This window comes from Colias croceus, chromosome 8, assembly GCF_905220415.1.
Source record: "Colias croceus chromosome 8, ilColCroc2.1".
Taxonomy (NCBI): Eukaryota; Metazoa; Arthropoda; class Insecta; order Lepidoptera; family Pieridae; genus Colias; species Colias croceus.
In genome coordinates, this window is record NC_059544.1 from 11425274 (window position 1) to 11437897 (window position 12624).

The following is a 12624-nucleotide window of genomic DNA, read 5'->3' on the forward strand; positions in this document are numbered from 1 at the left end:
AGTGTCATGCAATACGTCAAAAAGGGTTTGCAATTTTAGTAAAAAAATGCCGTCTTGTGATAATAAAACGCTGTAAAATTTGTTCCCGAAAACAAAAAAAAAGATAAAACATCGTTTCACAGGTTCTCTGTAGATTATTTGGCTGATTTATTTCTTTAATACGAATAATAATTTTACATATATGAAGGAATACAAAACTTCAACGTATGTTGCCAGTATTTTGAAAATGAATTTGCCATTTTTATTGGTAAAACGGTAAAATGGTTAAAAGATCTTCAGGGTAATGCTGTTGGATTTTTCGATCGTGAATGTGATTATTTGTATAGTGCACTAAAGGTTCATGATAATTATTAGATTATTTTAATAAGCATAATACATTATTTTGTTACTTTTATAAAGCTTAAAAACGTCATAGTCGTTTTCGCTAGCGATTTAATTTAAGTGAACTCCATGATGGATATGATGAAAATAAAATGTCCCGTATTCTCGACTAAAAACTACCGCTATTCGTATTCATATACATATTATGAAAAATAAAAAATAATATAATTATTATAGTTAATAAGTATTGAAACTTTTTTTATGTAATTTATTTAATAAAAAATTGAATACAATTATTTTGTCCATATATAACTTTAGTAGGCAGGTACTTTAATATATAATAAGAGAATTTAAATAAAAATTAAAACTTGACTTCTCATTTATGTATATAGCCTACGTCACTAACATAATAATTCAGATCATTGCAATGAAACCTCACAACTCAAAATCGGTCCAACGGTTTATACTGCAGGGCGTGTCAAAGAAATATTATACATACATACATAAACTCGAAAAACATAACCCTCTTTTTTTTAAATTTGGGAAATTTTTCAATATCTGGCAACATTACACGCACACAGAAGCACCGTGTACGTACAGTGCAGCGGCGAAATGACAGCACACATAGCTTTATTGAAAATGACGATAAATTATTCGGTTTAGTTCGGCAACGCTCCATCTGTCTTTTATTTTGTAATCTAAGACAAAAATGTAGCCAGCTGAGATATAGGTTTATTAAGTACACGATGTTATATAAAAAATCAACAATAAACATGTTGTATTTCCTTCAATGTCCATTTCAATAATACATATATAAATATTTGACGTGTCAAAAACTTAAGGATAATAATAAAGCACCGATTTATTCTCTGCTTTACAAAGATTTTAATTTACAATTTAATAAATTTATTAATATGAATATTTAATTCATTTAGCTCAAAATATATTAAAGTCTGTATAGGTAAACCAGAATCTGATGGCAATTAGGGAAATCAAAATTTTGAGTGTGCAACCCTAGGGAAAATGGACTGAACGATCTTGATACTGCTTATTTTTTATTTTGTCCTCAATATCATTAGTCGAACATTACATAAGTGGACAATACTGTACATACGTAAATATTATGTAGGTACATACTTACATGTATACTTAATATACAATTATACTGTATATTACTTTTATACAGGTAATACATATTATCATTATTTACACATACCTACCTATATTTCTATATTCATTACCAGTATCAGTATGCGATGTGAAAGTATCGATATAATGATAATGTAGATCAAAACTGCTTATAATTTTTTATAAAATAAAATAAAAATAAAATAAAACTATGTTTATTTTCGTAAGTATTAACAGATACAGACATTATAAAATTGACTTGGACAGCTTGGACTTGACGAATAGCCGTATTGGAAACTCCTGTAATAAGTTTTCATAAATTTATATTCTAATCAACAAACAATATTATAGTTACCTACATATAATATTTTTTAATTTAAAGTATCAAAACGGGTAAGTCCAATTTACCAATAAAATCTTCAAAATTGAAAATTGTGATGTGTTTGACCCTTCTTCATCAAATGTTTTTCTATACACATTATAAACAACACCTCTTGCTTGTGATCGCATCAGCTTTTTCGACATTTTCGAAGATTTTTTAGACAAAATCCTAAAAATTATTCATCAACTGCAAAAAAGACAAATAATTTGACAACCAATTTGATAGTTGTCAAATAAGTTGCCACATGAAAATCTTTTATTTCTTAAATATAAATATGCCATCAGATTCTGGTAGACCTATAAAACTTAAATAAACATCATTTATGTGATAATATAATGAATCACTATGCAGGTCTGTACTACAAATAATGTATGTATATTCAAACAAAAAACACATTTGGAAAAAATGAAGGTTAATAATTTTCCAAAAATTATGTCAAAATAAAAATACCAATTTCAACTCAGTTGAAATAACTTGATAAAACAAAACTTTACGTCATATTTACCTAACTCAAAACCTCAACCAAGTGAGAGACTCAAAAATCAAAAAATTGCCATATATAAAATTGTGACAAAAATATCTAATTTTCCACTTCTGTTAGAGCTATGATACAAAATACAATAGAATTGCATCTATGCATATAAAATTTATCTGAGCAATGTTCCAATTAAAATTTAATACACATACCTAACAAAATAAAAAAAAACAATTTCTACTCCAATAAGTAGACAATTAAGTGACAATGAACGGCCAATAAACTTACAAAACTGCTGCCAAAATAGTATAATTTATATGCAAATAAGTACTTAAATTTAAGTCATAATATATAAACAATAAACTTTCACAAACATTTGCAATGTCTTATCGGATAAAATAATTAACTGAAAATCAACAAAGCCTGACATAGTTTAGAAAAAAATATAAGCACAACGGTTGATAACAAGTCTTTCACTTCTAATTAAATACTGTCCTTCTGTAGTATTCCATTATTAACATTATTAAAACAATAATATTTTTTAAGTGAAACTTTAGAAGGCGCGTTCAGAATAAAATTTTAAGGTGTCATGGCAATAGCGTCACGTCCTCAAAGTAAGGCGACGATTTTGGTATCTTTTAATCTTGCCAAAGAAGTTTCACTTTTGACACGTGTCGCGCACACACACTTTTTTATATGGAACATTGGGGCATTAAAAAATGTGGGCAAAACTTCATATAAATATGTAACTTATAACATAATCAATAAACAATTTATAAATACGCCATAATAATTTATAAATCCCTAAAGCTTCTTACATTCAGCTTACTCGATACTACTATCAATCATAACAATCATACTTATAATATTTTTAAAATAACAAGCTTATGAAATAATTAACAATATTACGTTCCAAGTGGTTCCAGTGACTACGAAAGAGTCCATATTATGTGTCAAATATTACGCATTTACAATTTTCTTAAAACTATTTTATAATATACTCTCATGTGGAACAAAAATAAGTAGGTAACTACTAACTATTCATAGAAATGAAGCTTTGATATTTTTTTATCTTTGATACGTCTAGTTACTGTTTTGGAAGTATTGGATACAGACATATTTAGTCAAAAATAAATAAACTAAAATTCATTGTACGTAATCGCTAAAGCGAAAAAATATGTGAAATAGTATATTATATAATAAATAATTACATTTGTAACTCGACGTTTTGACAAAAATACTTAAAATAGTACCCAAGTAGGTACCGTATGAATTGCTCCCGAATTCATTATTTGGCTACTTAAACCTACATTTTATCATCTGTGCATATGAACATAATGCTTCGGATACACGAATTCACAATGTCGAAAAATGTTATCAAACCGTCGTCAGAAAAATGTAGTCAACTCCTAAATAAATTTCATAAATAAAATCATAAATAAAATATCCGATAACATAACAAAAACACTTTTGAATATTACGATATTCAAATATGTTTCAACTTCAACAGATAACACGAGGTTTGCATAAAATTGATCACGTCAAAATATTGGTAAAATTTTTTGTCACCTTCATGTTTTGCTAGTTACAAAAATTTACGAGGTAAAAAACAAGCAATAACAATTTTTTACTATATGCATTCTGAATTCGTGCAAGACCTTAACAATAAAAGTCAACAATCGACGTACAATATCAACACGTACATACTATTCTTGGTACTACGCACTTTGTTTCGCACACAACTCTGTTAGAGTTTTTGTAAATTCGCTACTTAAAGCTAAGCATCAATCAATAACAGGCAGACACTTTGTACTACCATCGAGAAACTATGCCTCAAAACATGCACAACTTTAAAAAGGCGTCAGATACAGGCAGTTTATCTTGCACCGTCCTGCGGCGTAGAATTTCGTCCTAAAAACGTCTAAACACAATTTGAAGTCCGCTATATATTGTTATGGCAGACTTGTGCCTGCTGGAAGACGTTCGTGTAGTTGACGATAATGAACAGAGCCAGCGAGCCGATGGCAGAGCCAGCCTGTCCCACGGCGCCGCACACGCGCATGCCCCGCGCGCCCCCGCGCCGCGCCCACCCGTACACCCACATGCGCGCGTACGATATCAACCCGCTCGCTAACACCCAGCAGAACACCTGCAATGTATGGGAAAACTTATTGGAAAACATATAACACACCTATCCAAATTTATAATGACCAGATCATCTTATTATAATCATCTTCATTCATGGGGGGATTAACATGATGATACTAGGCGACCTATATAGCGCTGCCATTTTTCCACACTAAAAATAATATCTACTGCTTTAAGGCATTGTGGTAACCCATCAGATTGTCATCTGGTGATCATTTTATGATAATAAGAAATTAGAATGTCATTTTTTGATCAATTTATTACATAAAATACGATCTGGTCTTAAGATTTAATCACAGAATTGAAACAATATTGGACATTAAGAGATCGTTTCAACCGCATTCGTACAGCCTTCTTTACTGGATAAAATTTGAAATCAGTCTTGTGGTCAAGATGTGGTTAAAACTTTTCAATGGATGCAATGAGAAAAAATTGATCCTTCGACATCAATTGTATAATTAATGGCTTCGAGAGCGTAAATAGCAACGAGCTATAGTCATTTTATTAAAACCAGATTTCCGATGAGAACGTTCGTATATTTATTCGAGTGAGTTGTGGTCAATTTATGATAGCTACATTGATAGATACCACAGAAAATATTATTTATTCAATTAAATATTTAAAAAATTATTTTGTGCTGAAAATTTTCTTCCATTTTCCAACCTCTCACGCAATAGGTAAACTTATTGGATAACATTTGGCATTCAGATTTCAGATAGATTATGGTCTGTAATAACTAATAACTAATAAGTAACTAACTGTTATCACCATCTAATTTTTATCGGGCAAATGCATTATTGCCACCAAATTTGTATGAGACGCAAAGACAATGACAAACTTGTAAAAGACTAATAGAAGGAAAATTTACATTGCTTGCTGTGTCATTGTGTCATCGCTTATTACATATTACATTAGGGCGCTATCTTGTTTCAATTATAATTGATAGTCGTCTAGAAGCATTTGATGCAGACCAATTAGTCGGCGATTAGAGATGTTCGTATTCAAATTACAGCCCATAAATTGTTTCATTTAAGACCGCTACTATTCATTCAATTAAACTCTATCAAACAATTTTATCAAGTGTCATGAAAACAGATATTTATTTGTAAAAAAAGAAAAAGAAGAGATTATGTCCGACATTAATGGAAATTAGATTATTCACGCTAAAAGAGAAATTGAGAAAGATTTTTACCCTGTTTTGGTTAAACTAATTTTGAACTATACGAATAAATATGTTAAAAATAGCATTAAGTTTATAATAGATTACTGAAAGTTTCATCAGTTGTGTATTATGACTAAGCATATAGTTGCGACTCACCACGAGCACGGCTCCTCCCGTGTGCGTGTAGAGCGGCGGCGCGGGGCTGGTTACGGCGGTGGCGAGGATGTAGGCCAGCAGCGCGGCGGCCAGCGCCAGCGCCGCGCCCAGCCAGCGCGCCGGGGGGGGCCGCAGCCACACGCCCGCCAGGCACGCCACCGGGTTGGCCATCGCGCCCAGCGTCACCGACAGGTGGTACGTCCGCGTGCCGTACGGCATGCACGAGTACGACTGCACCGACGGCATCACGCCGTTGAACAGCGCGTTCAGGCTCGCCATCAGCGCCATCAGCCCGACCCACTTGGCGCGGTACAGCGACTCCCGCGGCAGGGTCGCCTCCTCCTCCTTCGCGGCCGCGCTCTCCTTCACGCGCTCCGACGAGAAGCCCGAGTAGTTGTGCAACACGCAGAAGCTGGTCAGACTCAGCGCGGACAGCATCCCGAGCAGAATTATAAAGACCATCGAGTTGAATCGCGCCGGCGGATATACTGCGGTCATCGTCGAGTTGTCCGCGGACAGGACGCACTCCGGTTCCCCCCCGATTCCTTGAATCAAGGCGAGTATCGACGGGATGAAGCCACTTAAACCTTCACCCACTAAATATGTGGCTAGATACATTTCCCGGTAATGTCTCAAATAGGGATAGAACAGCACCGAGCTCGTGCAGCCGACGAGAGCGACGAAGAACGTGAGGATGAGGAATGCCATAGACCTTTCCGTTCCACCGATCACTGCTGTTTCTGAGTACAAGAACGCGTTGAGAAACAGAGCCGTCGTGCCGATGGCGAGCAGTCCATAGATGCAAAGAGCGTCCGATATGCGCGTCACTTTGCGGATGGAGGCGTAGATGAGCAGGCCGATATTGGCGCACTGAATGGCCACCGTCATGGAGGAGGGCAGCGCCCACTGCTCGGGCAGCCTCTCCACGAGGAGCGGCAGCTGCACGAAGAGCCCGTTGACGCCGAGCCACGTGCCGAGCCCCCAGCACACGAGCAGCACGTCGAGCGCGATGCGCCGCTGAGCCCCGAACATCTTCTCCGCGATGCTGTCTTGCGCTTCCAAACACGGCGACCGCTCTTTTTCTTCGTTCAATCTACAAACAAACCGTCCCCTGAGTCACATTGACTGGAGTGTCACGTTCTGAAGCGTTGCAAAGGATTATATTTCGTGTCAAGATTTTGGCTTATCATTGTTTTACGGTCCTAGAGATAGATATAATAGCGGTTATTGCTGTGCAACGGAACAAGAAGATATTGCCAACGTTTCGGATTAGTATTCAGTTAGTACTGATTGTGATAAGTAGATAGCCGGTCGTATTGAGGATAAATTTCAATTTGTTTATGTATGTATTGTATATCAAGTGTTTCCTATTAGTGCATACAATGTGGAGGAGAAAAGGTTTTGTCTTTAGGAACGGTAAGATTTCTGTTTCATGGATACAGAATATAAATAATAATATAAAATGCATTTAATTTGAAATACATTAAATAAAAACTATTAGATAAATTAACAACTAGTGTTTCAAATGGTCCGACTCGCTATCATAATATTGTGCTCTACCAAGAGCGATAGTAGCAATCAGTCAATAAAAAATTACACGAGTCACTGTCTGATGAATAATACAGATAACTGTTATCCGATAAATTACTGGTACATAATCTTAAAAAAGTAACCATGATATTTAACTACATACTTAGAAAAGACTGTTTTGGCCCTTCAAGATAAATATCATGCAAGATTAAAAACGCGTAAATGTTAATGAAATCAAATGTATGAAAAAAATACGAATGTAAAAGCATTGTTCAAAAACGATTGCAAATATTAATCTTACCGATGGCTACTCATGTTTTATTTTTAACTGTATAAACGCGAAAAGATTGGTGACACGTGTTTCTCTACCAAGGCACGCTCCTTAAATGCCAAGTGCAAGTATGTCCCGCAAAAAAACCCATAAAGTATTCATTTTGTTTTTCTAATTCCGAAAATTATACACCCCATGGCTATTCTGAGAAAAATACATGTTTGGTAATGTGAGATATTTGTACATTTTGTATTGTAGAACATGCTTTATCAACAAGTAACTAAATGAAAACACAATAATAGCTTTACAATGATGAGAATTTTAAAATGAAACTTTGTATGTGTGTGATTGTATTAATTGTATATAAGTTTGCGTATTACCCTTTTCGTATTGTAAGTATGACGATTTATGTTAGATAAGAAAAATATGAAAGTTGTCTGAAATCCAACAAAATGTTTCTTCTTTTTTGTTTTTGAGTACTTTAATAATAATACCAACATACTTATTGGATATTGTGTATGGAATGCACATTTTATGCACAGTCATGTATCTTATTACATGACTAGTTAGTTAACTTGTATATATGTTTTTCATCGATTACATAGGTACGTATTGAACATGTATTGAAGCATCCAATTGAAATGACATTGAACACTGATGACCACGAAGTCTGACCGAGAAAATATTATATCTTTTTTATCTGATTAATGTAAGTTAAGTACGTGAATAGCAAAAAATGTAGATTATTTTTGATAAAGCTCTTTTTGGCAATTTTTTTCTTCAGAAAAATAAATATAATATGTATTATGTACATTATAATAGTTAAGTGCATAATATTGGAAAACATAGCGAAATAAAAAATTATCCCTTTTTGTGTATATTATTATATTTTTACGTACTTATTTTTGTAGTTTTGCAAAATTATAAAATTAATGAAAGTCCCTTGACTCAATAATTATTATTTACTAGTGTCAATGCCCTAACCCCTTCGGTCGCAGCAGATTTTTACTAACCGGTATTCTTGTTCTCGAAATTTGGTTCACTTATATTCACGTAACTACAATAACTTACTTTTATCAGTTAGGTAATTTTTTTTATATAAAAATGTACCTACCTAGTAAGTTTAATTTCAAATCGTAGGGGTAAAAAAGTATAAATTATTATTAGATAAAATATATAGTGTAGTAGAAGAGAAGTAGTTTTAGTAGGTAAATAGACTAGATAACAAAAAATAAATATAGTAACAAGTGATAACTGCGTTAAAAACAACCGACTTCAAACTTGCACTTGCAACATTTACAAATACAGACAAAAATGCTCATAAAATAAAAACTACTGGGCCTATCCGAATAAAATTTTTATGGGACCAATTCGACACCATCCCGCATCGAACAAAAAAAGAATCACGTAAATCGGTTCAGAAACCTCGGAGTAATCGGTGTACATACATTAAAAAAAAAAAAAACATACCGGCCGAATTGATAACTCCTCCTTTTTTTGAAGTCGGTTGAAAATAAACATAACTTGCATGTTATCAATAATTATCATATTAATTTATTCAAATACCTTCGTACTGTCTGCTATGTATTTAGTAAAAAATATATTATCTAAGTAGTGTGTCCTATGTGTAGGTGTCCTACATATAAAGTATTTTCATTTCACCTTGTAGGTACCAAAACTCTGCATTTTAATACTCTATATTCTCTATATTTTTTACAATTAATAATATCACTGGCGAAAATCGCAAGTAATCCCTAGTTAGTTTTGAGGTTAACATTGGACACATGATACCTACTCTTTGACAGTGAAACCGATATAAAGTAGATTTAATTAAATGGTTTTGTATTATTATTGAGAAATATACAATTATTCTGTTTACTATGCAAATAATAAGCGTGCTATCATATTGTAATGACATTCAAGAATTAGCATCATTACATCAGGAATGTATTAATAATTATAATTGAAAACTATTTTATAGTTTCTCACAAGAAGTATGTGAATATTGAACAGTTTTGTACACAAAACTACACCTGTAATGGGCTATATTCACAATGGGCAGCCTTGGGCAGGTAGAGGCATATAGGGCCAATATGATTGACAGGTATTCATACATAATCACCGTAATAACTAGTGGCAAACATCGACAATCATTTGTTGGGCCAACGCTGTCCATTGTGTAGATGACCCATAAAAGTTATTTGTTAAGTGTGCATGGCGTACCTGTCGATGACAAGCGACATAGTGTGGTGAAGCTCGGAGAGCACGCCATCCCCATCGCCGCCCGGCGCCTCAGCTGGCGACATGGTACACATACACTACACAGGTGAACCCCTCGCTACAATGTGCTGTGACTATACAGTAAAGCCAAATGTGGAACAAACCCACTATACCGTACCAAACTTGAAGTAAAACAAACTTCAGAAAGTCCTTTAATTTAATTATATCATATTCATAAATGTAAAACTATGTCACAGCACATTATGAGCGTGCAAGCACTATAATACTGCACACATTGAATAAAGGAAGATCTGAAGATAGCAACTTTATAAGCAATTACTATTGCCAATGTTATCGAGAAGTCATAATTCAATGAAATATGTCAATCGTTATATCTTATTGGGAGTAAATAGATCAATTGTGTATCTTTATTTGTATATTAAAAAAATTCTAAACTATAAATTCCATGTCAATTCTAGTAAGAATAAATTGTTAATTACCTGCCATTATTCAATTATATTCAATTACCTAATTGATTACAGTATTAAATATTTAAAATTAGCAAATCAATCAACAAACAATCACAAAATGTAAGTGATGCTCACAAGACAAAGATACAAGCAGAATGAAACTGATCGAGGCTTGTTATCACTCATTAAGATGCAGATGATAAGCATGTTTGGTGTTCGGCAAGCGGACAAATAAATAATTTGGGGCAAGCGTTTATGGCATTCATTATTTACTAAGATCTCATATCATCAACCTGAAATCTCGGGAATGAAGACAATTCTTGTTTGTTTACAGCACAGATGTGTTTGAATATCACAGAATCGTAAAACACCACATACTTGTTTATACATCTTTTATGTGTAAGTAAATACCTATTTAAAATTACTGACCATGAAAATAATTATGCTGATCAGATATAGTTAATTATCATCATTGAATGTTTTATGTATGTACACTTATATCATAATTAGATAGAATATGATTATCTGTAATGAGTAAGTAATTGAATTGATTGTAAGTACAGTATTTTTTGTGTTAATATTTTAGAAGTATATGATCTACTTTGCCAGTAATGATGCAGTTATAATGTTAATTTTATGCATAAAATTAGGTACAATATTGCAATGGCTCTTTCATGAAATAGATAAACAATAAAATGTAAAATAAACACAGAGTATTTATTTACATAAGGAAGAAGTGGAAAGTCCAGAGTCCTCGCAATATTAAACACGATTGCGAAATAAACGCAATAAACGCACTGTGGTAATATGCACCACCACTCAATGTTAATGAAAAAAAAAGTATGCTTACCTTGCCAAACTCATCGTAATCGCTTTACTAAAGTTATGAATTAAATAGGTAATTCCACTTATAAATACGTCAATTTCCTTATATTGTTCTTATTGTATTCATATATCCTTGAGGCAACTGTGTTTATAATATACAGAACACTTCGATAATATCATTATTAACTTTATCATGTGAACTTGTTAAGTAATGGGGTCAAAAGAGCACGAAACTTTAAAAATATTCACACAATTTGCATGATCCTCATCCAATACTTCCAATAGAAATGAAAATTGAAAGACATGAACGTGACAATCGACAACTGCCGAGTGACGTAAGAAAAAGAAGCACGTAAGAAGAACAAAAGAACCACCAAGAACTGTCAAATGTCAATCAATTTGACGTTGTCAAATCTTTTTTTTTAATAATTTATTCATAAACATGGATACAAGTCCTTCAGTCGCAATCAATTCAATTCAATTCAATATTTTAATTTATGGCAGTACTGCTCCCGCTTACTTAGACTTCCCGCCAAAAAGTCCCCGTTGTCAAATCTCAAGTAGTAGTGTTGCTAGATTTGTAAATATTATTGGACTAAGAGAAGAAGAAGAAGAAGATTTGTAAAAACCACAACTATCTTCAAAGTATGTACAATCAAGTTCGGTTTACCGTGGATTTATTGATTTAAAATATCATGTAATAAATTATTAAGAAGAAAACGTATAATATTATGCTAACTCAGTAAACACTGACTCACACATTCCATTCAACAGCGTCTTCAGCAGCATACTTGAAGCATAGGCCGTAACTTAATATTATGATAATATATGTATTCTGTTTTTTATTATACCTATTATTTAAAAAATGAGCACATTGAATTTAATACCTTTAGCGGTGTAATTTCTCGACGACATGCGCAATTTAATATATTATGTTTAAATTTATACGCATACCAGAGAAAAAAAAAATATCATGAGGAAACCCGCAAATTCAAAATCATCATTATAATATTATTATAGCCTTCAAACTCAAACATTTATTTATTCAATTAGACTTCTAGAAACACTTTCGAATCGTCTTTTTTACAGGAATTCAAATATTAAATTTATAACAGCATTCAAATGATGCCGAGTTGGCCTTGGGATCATGGGATAATGTAGCGGAAACGGTATTGGTCAGGCAGGGGGTAACGTGGGTTCCAATCCCGCCTCGTGATCGAATTTAATATATTTTTCTTTAAAAAAATTCATAGATTGAAAATGTAGCACCTAGGTACTAAGAATTTACTAAGTAGTAAATCTATTTTTAAAGTTAGTTTAAGACGTGAATAATTTTTACAGAAGTAAGTAATATTATATTACGTATGTTGTATTATTTTTTTCGTAATAAATGAAATTATGAATTAAAATTTGTATGCCTTTGATTTTTCTTTTTTATTTTAAATAAAATCTACAAAGGGGATTTTTCGATAGCGCTCATTTAGCCTCGAATTACTTATTTTTTTTACACTTGACAAATTAGGCTTATTATAAACT

At 33.0% G+C, this 12624-nt stretch overlaps 1 protein-coding gene across 2 annotated transcripts; it reads right to left on the reverse strand.

Moving 5' to 3' along the window:
* Positions 1-1032: 1032 nt before the first annotated feature.
* LOC123694107 (solute carrier family 52, riboflavin transporter, member 3-A) lies at positions 1033-11411 on the reverse strand. 2 transcript variants are annotated; one of them, XM_045639419.1, is made up of 5 exons: positions 11114-11411; positions 9797-9869; positions 5773-6865; positions 2128-4455; positions 1033-1274 (listed from the first exon to the last, which is right to left on the reverse strand). In XM_045639419.1, the coding sequence occupies exons 2-4, from the start codon at positions 9814-9816 to the stop codon at positions 4249-4251; spliced, it is 1320 nt and encodes a 439-aa protein (XP_045495375.1). In that variant the 5' UTR covers positions 9817-9869; positions 11114-11411; the 3' UTR covers positions 1033-1274; positions 2128-4248. The 2 variants fall into 2 exon arrangements, with proteins under 2 accessions (XP_045495375.1, XP_045495376.1); XM_045639420.1 differs by lacking the exon at positions 9797-9869.
* Positions 11412-12624: the final 1213 nt, after the last annotated feature.